This window comes from Elephantulus edwardii, unplaced genomic scaffold (genome assembly GCF_000299155.1).
Source record: "Elephantulus edwardii isolate Elephantulus edwardi_28Jun2011 unplaced genomic scaffold, EleEdw1.0 scaffold00015, whole genome shotgun sequence".
NCBI lineage: Eukaryota > Metazoa > Chordata > Mammalia > Macroscelidea > Macroscelididae > Elephantulus > Elephantulus edwardii.
The window spans coordinates 9,529,274-9,538,498 of record NW_006399765.1 but is presented as its reverse complement, the minus strand read 5'-3'; the positions used below and the strand labels follow the sequence as shown (position 1 = coordinate 9,538,498).

The 9,225-nt window shown below is 39.2% G+C and overlaps 1 protein-coding gene across 3 annotated transcripts in view; it reads left to right on the top strand.

Annotated features, from left to right (window-relative positions):
• Positions 1 to 9,225, top strand: part of NDRG3 (NDRG family member 3) — a 103,107-nt gene that overhangs the window by 92,497 nt on the left and 1,385 nt on the right. For all 3 annotated transcript variants that reach the window (XM_006881502.1, XM_006881501.1, XM_006881500.1), the window contains 2 exons: positions 6,775 to 6,810; positions 6,895 to 6,946. In XM_006881502.1, coding sequence (XP_006881564.1) covers positions 6,775 to 6,810; positions 6,895 to 6,946 — 88 coding nt within the window. The remainder of the gene's footprint in view (positions 1 to 6,774; positions 6,811 to 6,894; positions 6,947 to 9,225) is intronic.

Genomic DNA, 9,225 nt, shown 5'->3' with positions numbered 1-9,225 from the left:
TTTTTTTTTCATTTTTTGCCTTTAATATTACTACAGTTGGACATATTTATAATTATATGGCTGGATTTTTTATTTCCCTGGGATGGATTCCCAGAAGTGCAATTAATGTGTCAAAAAATGTTTTTGCAAGCTTTTTATGTTTCTGTCAGATTCCTTTTCCAAAAGACTTTTTTTTTATGCAGAGACCTAAAAATCGAAAGACCATATTGCTGGTGTGTACAGCCACCAGCACTATATGAGAGTACCTGTTTCACAGCATCCAATTCAACACTGGATTTATTAGTAGTTAATTTTGATAGGGTAAAAATAATATCCCTCTGTTTGAATTTGCATTTCATTGATTATAAATGAGGCTGACTAGCATTCAGTACTTGACTAGCATTTGCATTTCTCTTTTCACACAGCATATATATCTTAACTAGGTATCTGTATGAAATTACCTAGTTTTCTTGGCAAGCTTCACTTCTGCCCTATTTAGAGCAAAACTGTTAAGGAATGACAGTTTTTGGAGATTCTAATAAATAATTAGAGGTGTAGGCATTGGTGAGAAGGTCTGTAGGGCAGACAATATGTTTGTAGGGTGAGATAAATGTGAGAATAGAATATATTCACACTTCTTGAATTGCTTGTAGAGCATTCTGTGTCTGGTGTAAAAATGCATGGCAGAGCTTGTAACCCTTAATGTTTACTGTTGCAAAGATACCCATCAAAAACATTTTTAAATTCATGTGTACTTAAAAACAAAGAGGTAAGATTCTGGTTTTGACCCATAATCAGAATTCCTTAATAATGCTGAGTATTTCTATGAATCTTTGTCGTCCCCCCCCTTTTTTTCCATTTGCCTTTGTAAAATTACATGTATATGAAACAGCATTTCCAAGTATTTTTCAAGACTCTGTAATTATAAATATAATTATACATAATAATATATAATATTTATTTATTTATATATATAAATAAAAGCTCTTTCTCATTTTCATATTCCTCTTGTTTATAGTAGAAAAATGCAGGCGCCCCACCTGTACCACAAAGCAGATATTCTAAATATAGTAAAGCCCTGTTCGGTGCCAGAGAATTTTACCACACAGATTGGTCAGATTTAGAGGAAGATGCATGAATAGAAGAATAAAGAGACTACAAATCTGATCTCTCTTGCTAGCTATTCTTACTCATTTACTCACCATCATTTTTTGTACATTTCTTTTTTTTTGTGGAACACTTCTTGCTGATCTTCTCTGTATCGTTTCAATTTTAGTATATATGCTGCCAAAGCGAGCACTTTTGTGCATCTCTTATGTGTTAAATGCTACAGAAAAAACAAAAATTAATAAGATGTTGTTTGGAAAGCTGAGGGAGAAAAGACACATACCAAAATCCAACCATTGTAATTATCATCGAGTATTACACTCTTTTAAAAAATTATCCATATAAAACCAAATGGACACCAGCTCTTCTAAAGCATAGGCAGAAATGTAGAAGAGCAAAGAGTTTGGGTCAATAGAAGTGAAATAACTAGAACAGAAATAATGAAAGTGTTGACACAATGTAGAATGTAACCTGTCTGACATTGGTTACATAACCGATGTCATAACACAGTGTTGAATGGGAATAAGGTTTAATAAATGCATACTTAGGTGTTCATTCACATAGAAAATATTTACTAGATATCTACGATTGTTGTTATTTGTTATAGAGTTGGAACTGACTCAGAACTGACCCTCCAGTAAGTTTTTCAATAAATCACACTAGAGGAAACTGCCTATCCTCTTGCAAAGTAGTTGGTGGATTTGCCTTTGGGATTGCATCACAGCTTCTTACCACTAGGCTACTAGTACTCCTTGTCTAGTATTGTTTTTGTTTTGTATCATTGAGTTAGAACTCACCCATAGCTCATGGTCCAGCAGGTTTTCAGAAGCAGTTAATCTCACAGGAGGAGATTACCCATTAGAAACCATGTTCTTTACTAGTACATTGGTTTATCTCTCCCAGCACTGTCGTAAATAAGGCAGATCAAAACCCTCACTCGGCAACCCTGGCTTTTAGATCATCTCCTGATTTTATGAGAGTTTTATATACCAGCCTACCAGCAGTCCCTGAAGAGAAAGCTCATCTCAGTTACCAGTTTCTGTCTAGATAATTGCATTAACTTCCTGACTGGCTTGTTGCCTCTGCAGTCTGTCATACAAGCCACTGCTGGTTACTTTCCTAAAATAACTCAAATTCTCTTACCTCAGAAACCTCCTGTGGCTTCTTGCCTTCAGCTTGAGTCTGCCTCTCTCAGCCTTCCCTCTCCCTGTGTAATCATTCCACACTTGCCTCTGTAACCTCACATGTGCCCTGATGCCCTGTCTTTGTGGTTTTTCCCTTGACTCTGGAAGCCCTCAAATTTACACTGCTCATCTAGTCTATGTAGGACTTCCCGCTTAATAACTCAGCTCAGCTGTGAAGTTTTTACAGTTAATTCATTCTGCCTCATATATTTCTACCCCTCTAGAACTCTTAGCATTTTGTGTGCATGTACTTGGCAACCATGTGTAGAAGGATAGATACAGCTGTTTGAATTAACCATAAAATGTTGCTAAATTTAGGTAATATCTTCCCAAAACATTTGTTTTTAGGCCCTTGAGATACAAGGGAGCAATATGTGAATACAAAAGATTGTTATTCTTTATTATGATACAAAAGAACAAGGTGTAATGAGACAAAAATTACAGATTCAGCTTTACACTAGAGAGCCAGGACTTGAAAACAGACAAGGATGAGAAGCCCAGCATTTCCATATCATAAGAGGAGGGGTGAGGGAAGAGCCGGGTGGTAAGAATGCTCGGTAGAGCCACCTGTTCTGGGAAACCATTAAAGAGATCCAAGCAGCAGAAGGCGTGGTGCCGTTCACATTTTAAATCAGTATGCTAAATTGCCCCATTTTATAATGGTAGGAAGTCGTGGATATTAGAATCAACACGTAGTTCATCAGACTATAACAGTTTAGGAAATTAACTTAGCCAGATTTTTAGAAATACCAAATATAAGTACATTGTGTGTGTGTGTGTGTGTGTGTGTGTGTGTGTGTGTGTGTGTGTACACTTGGGTGTAAGAGAGAGAAACTATTCCATCTTATATTTCAGTACTGTCTTTGGCTAGTTAAGCCAACTTCAGACTGAGCTATTGATCTTGCAGAATAATTTTTATGCTAAGTCGTGTCTGGTTTTTGTAGCAATTAATAAAATTATTGTACCCTTTTTTTTTTTAGGTTGAATGTAATTCTCGCCTGGACCCTATTAATACAACTTTGCTAAAGGTAAATTATCCATAATCCTACATCCAAAGGTAATCTCAGAAGATACGGGTGTGTTTTTCCTATACTTTTTTCCTCCCCCATAATTTAGAGTTTATAGGTTCGTATTCCATTCAACCACTCAAACATGTTATGTTTTATGACATTGATTACAGTCCCCACATTCTAATGTCACTTTTACCACTGTCTGTGGCTCTGTTTTTATTCACCCTTATATCCACATTCATCCCTTTACCCTCTCTCCCTAACTTCTCAGTTTCATCTTGGACTATGATCCTATGTATTTGAATATTTAATGCTGAATCTCCCTGCTATTGTTGTCTATATTGTAGATCTGCCTATTACTTGGTTAAAAGTTGTGCCAGAGGTTAAGTTCAGTTCTAGGTCGATGGGTGACTAGGGCCCAGAGACTCAGAAGTTCTGTCAGGCCAATAAGCCTGGAAATTACTGTGATTTTGAGTTATGTTCTCCATTTATCTCCTCTCTTCTCTCCAGTACCTTACTATTCTGATCCCAAAGCAGTTAGCAATGGTAGTCAGGCACCATACAGTTCTGGTCTCAGGGTCATGGATGTTGAGGATGGTGCTGTGGACTAATTACTGCTTTGGTTTTCTTTACTCTTCTTTGCTTCACAGAGAGAGATCTATTGTTGCACCATAGATAACCACACAAAAGCTTTTAAGTCTCCAGTCACTAGTCACAAATGTGGGATGTAGAACATTGTCTTTGTGGACCAGGTTAAGCCAGTTAACCTTGGTGTCCCCAGAGGCTGTGGTCCTGAAGCCCTGTGAGTAGTGGTCAATTCCCTAGGTTGTTTGTTTATGGTTAAAAGATAATAAAACATAGTATTTTCATCTCCCCCTCCCATTTTTTTCTCTATTTGGATGTATTTGCAGCCTATACACATACTCAAATACTCATGTTGAGCAATCATTTACCAAACTACTATACATAATTATAGATACAGTCCTTTCCATTTGCCCCTGTCTTCTGTTTGCCTGTGGATTTGTTATTTGGTTGATAACTTACAGGTTAATATTTTTTATTACTGGTAATGAAGGATTATGTATTATATCTACATATTGTAGCCTACAACCTTCCTATACATTTTTACATCATCAAGATCATTTATACCTTTGTATCTGTTTTTCTTGACTTTCTGACAAGCATTTTCCTATGTCATTTATAAATTTTTAAAATGTTGCTCTGAAAAATAAGTAATAGTTAGAAATTGTTTATGTGCTAATCCTGGGGTGTGGTAAAGAATCTTTTGATAACTTTCATAAGGTGAAAGAATGCTATATTCTTTACCTTAGTACACATAGGAAAACTCTTGCAGTTAATTTATAAGTATAACATCAAGTTTCCTCCCTTTCTAATTGGACATGAGGCAAGAACTTCAACCTAGCTTTTCCCCAGAACTTTTAGGTAACTGACCTCCTCTCTTCCCATGCAGTTTACAACCTCTGGGAGGTCAGCTCTAAGTCAGTCAGTTCCAACTTGACAGCAGTGAATTTTGAGTGAGAGTTTGAATCAAGATGACTAAAAATGTAAGGGCTTATCTCACGTCACTTTTGCTCATCCTCACCCTGAAAGATCTCTGCCTTTCTCTTTGAGGCATACTTGAAGAGGGGAGTGCACCCATAGTTCTTAGAAACTCAACGGCGGTGCTCTCAGGTGACCAAAACTCAGTGTTTGGGGCTTCAGGTGATGATTGGTCTAGTCTAAATATAATTAAAACAAAGCAAAAGGCTTAATTTTATACTGCATGTTTGAATTAATATTCAAAACCATAAAATTGAACTCAGCAGGAACCAAAGATTTAGTTATTTCTTGGGGAAAAATACCATCTACAGCAGCATAGTACAGAATGAGTAACTCCTGTGGCCCCTTGAACTGAGTCTTAAACTATTTGATAACTCCTTCCAGCATTCTTTCTTTGCATAGGAGAATTATTTCACAATCTTAATTTGGTTTCAACTCTTAAATTCATGAAAGGACAGCCTGTGGCATTTTAATCTGTTCTATACTTAAATCAAGTTAAATGTTTGTTTCTTATATTATACTTAGAATTTTCAAGAGACTATTCTTTGTGGGGGTTTTTTGTTTGTTTGTTTTATTTAAATTTATTATTTCAGTAAAAATTTACACAAAGACTTTGGATTTCCATTCATTCATTGTTGCACTTTTTTCCTCTCCCAACCCTCCCCGAAAAGTAAAAGAAAAATTCTTTCATTGTTTTAAAAACCCTCCCCCAGGTCCACTCCACCATGCAGCCTCTGCTCTAGACTCCTGTCATGACAAAAATACCTAATCACATATCCCTTTAAACAGTTCTCTCTCTCATCTGTTTCAGTGCAGTATACATTATTGAACCCATCTTTCTCGTCTCTCCCCAACTCTGAAACAGATGAGACTTTTCTTTGTTAAAGGAGCTCTGGTAATATGTGTTGGAGTGTTAGCCAAAAGGTTGGAGGTTTGAATCCATTGGCTTCTCCTTTGAATAACAATGGGCAGTTTCCTCCTTTAAAGATTTACAGCTTTCGAAACCTAGTGGAATGTTGCCATGAGTAAGAATTGGCAGTGGATTTTTAGTTGGAGTTACTCTGTATTAATCTCAAATGAGTGTACTTCTGTGGCATTCCTCTTTGCTAAATGACAATCCTCTTCAATGAAAATCTTAATACCAGTGAATTGAAGCCATGATATCCATGTTTCTTAAGAGAAATCAGTTTGATTGGAATACCCTATGAGCACAGAATGCATAACAGCTGGAAGAAAGAGGGTAGGCTTACGTAAGGCCATAGTGCCCTAGAAAGAGTTTTCTCTGTGGACTGGCAGAATCTGTGTCATTTGGGAGCTTAAGCCCCTACCTGTTGAATCAAGTGTCTCTGGAGAGGAACCCAAGAATCTGAGTCACAAGAAGTCTTCTAGATAATAGAAATGCACAGTAACATTTGTTATGTCCTACTCTAGAAATTCTTGAACTGACAAGAATAACACCTGTCAATATTTGACATTAGAAGCAGCCTACATTTTAGCAATGAGAGAATAGTAGCTGACCGTACCAGTTGGCCAAATTCGACATCAGCACTCTCTTAATTAAAGAGTTGGAAGATAATTTAGGAAGTATGGTGCCATGAGAATTAGGGTCAGTGTTTGAGGATTCTGAAGATAACTGTCTTCAGGTGAATTGAAAACATGGTTGAAGATAGTAGTTAACTTCATTATCACTCCAATAGAAGATTCCCCATGTCCTGTAGTTTACAAACTTGGAGAGCATTGAGTAATTCTTTGCTATTTCTAGTTAAGATTAATGTTAGAATCTAAGACTTTAAGGACCCAACAAGGAGATAGACTTGGTTGCTTTTAACTATTAAGTGAAGGAACCTGAAATCCAATTTTGTCCAGCTTGGAAACACACAAAGATTTCTCTTAAGTGTGAATCACATCTGACTTCCATATGTTCCCTCTTCTAGATGGCAGACTGTGGGGGACTGCCCCAAGTGGTTCAGGTAAGGAGATTTTTGTAATGTGCTCATTTGATTCTCCCATTCTGCCTGTGCAAAAATTAATGCATTTTTCTTTTGTTCCCCTAGCCTGGAAAGCTCACCGAGGCCTTCAAGTACTTTTTGCAGGGAATGGGCTACAGTGAGTAGTAGTACAACTTTTCTGTCTAGCTGAGATTTATTCACAGTTGGGACCTTTTTAATCTGGGAAGCCCACAGTTCTCAAGCCATATAACCTCTGTGCTGGCCAACCTTAAGTCGAGTTTAAACCAAAACATTTAAGGAGCTTTCTTTCATCTTGTGCATGCATATACATTTATTTAAGATGAACAAACACTTAGCTTAACAGTTACCTGGGCCATTGCACTGTATAATTATTCATTGCTTTATTTAATTCTAATAATAGCATTAAGAGGTAAGTTCTAATAAGAAGCTAATTTTATAGAAACAGAAACTAGAGCTCTCAGAGGTCAATTTCCCAGCGGTACATGTAAGCTGTGGAGCCATAATTTAAACCCTTCAACCTGGTTCTAGCGCCCACTATTTTCAACCTCTGTAGCTCTGGTGGTATAGTTTATAGAGGGGGTTTGAATGCACCAGCAACTTCTCTGAAGAAAGATGGGCAATTTCCTCCCATGAGATCTGAAAACCCACTGTGAGGTACGGGGTTTTTATTAGAGTAACTCTTAGGCTATCTTAGCTTTGAATACAAAATTATTATTTGCATAATTCAGTTGATTAATGACTCCTATCCTAGAGAAATAGAGACTGTAAAGGAAAATATCCTCAGTTACGTCTACCCCTCTCTAAAGTGTTTTAGAATAAGGCCAGTGCATGTGTCTGTATTGTAAGCTGCCATCATGCTCAGTTGTACTGTATGACTCCTGAGTTGATTCTTAGTTGGCACAGAATATCCACATGTGCTCTCCTTTCTTGGGGGTGTGAAGAAAGAAGAAAAACTTTCCATCCTGGTACAAAGTTCTTTACCCAGTGTAGTGATTCCCCTTCACTCCCGTGTTTCTTGTACTTGTGGATGGTCGCCATAGTGAGCTGCATGGTCCCCTTCTCTAGGTAGTAACTGGACCCCTAGAGGCAGCCTTGAACCTGGCAGGCAGTCTGTGTATGTCTCATCCGGAGTGGCTGTGTGGTCCATGTCTGTGAGTCTCTACCAGTCAAACCCACACTCACTTCCCTCTGCTTCATTGAAGAGCAGAAGTCTTTCCATTTCTTTTCCTAGGAAATAACTTGTCTTCCAGCCCATTTCTGATCTGAAGCAAGCTGATTGCTTATAGTAGATAGGAAGGTAATAAATTGCCTTTGGCTTGGTGAGAAAAGTAGCATCTGAGATGCTGATACATCATCCAACCTCAGCATTTCTCCGTGACCTTCAAATAAAATTTTTCCCCTTGTTTAGACTATTCTGTCAGTGTCTGCTAGGCAGCCCAGGATGCCACCTGGCACTCTTAGGTTACTAACCTGCCTTTTCCTGTGTCCATCCTGCTTCCAGTCCCGTATGTGCAGCTCAGTCATCTGAGCACCGAGTCAGGTACTTTCTTCTGTGCTGGCCCCTCCCCTGCCTCCTAGCCACACCCTCCTGGCTGCGTTAGATGCTTGCAGCATGGCCTCAGTTTCCTGTGCAGTGAGAGCCTGATAGAACGTGGCTCATTGTTCCTGAAGAGGGTTAGCCTGCAGGTCCAACCCAAGAGGCTCTCCCCAAGGGAGAATCCCGGATCACAGCAGAAGCTGAACTTTTATAGCTTTTAGACATAGCTCCTCTTCCATCATCAGCGACTGATCTGTGAGTTTGACCCCAGTCCTAGAGATTATAGGTAGCTTTAACTCTGAACTACTTATATCAGAGCCCTGCAGGTGATGACATCATTTCACTCCTGCATTGAAATGACAGCTCTGAGGAAATGGCTGGTTCTTCATGAGCAAGGATAAACAAGGAAATTATGCCAGGACATTATCTTTGTCCTGGCCAGTCTTGAAATGCAGTGACAAAACAAGAATCTAAGTTAAACACCTATCCCTAGACCTTTCTCTCAGGTAACACCTCACTCCCTGTGCAGAATTCAGCCCCAAGCCCATCTGCCTTCCTTTTACCTCACCTCCCTGTCTGTTCTGTCTCCTGCCCTTCCCAACCCCCACCATCCTACCTGTCTCCTGCCCTTGCCACACTCCCACCTCCCTACTTGCCTCCTGTCCTTCCCACGCTCTCACCTCTCTGCCTGTCTCTTGCTCTTCCCACACCCCCGCCTCACTGCCTGTCTCCTGCCTTTACCAACCCCTACCTCCCTGCCTGTCTCCTGCCCTTCCCACACTCCCACCTCCCTACCTGTCTCCTGCCCTTCCTACACCCCTCACCTCCCTGCCTGTCTGCTGCCCTTCCTACACTCCCACCTCCCTACCTGTCTCCTG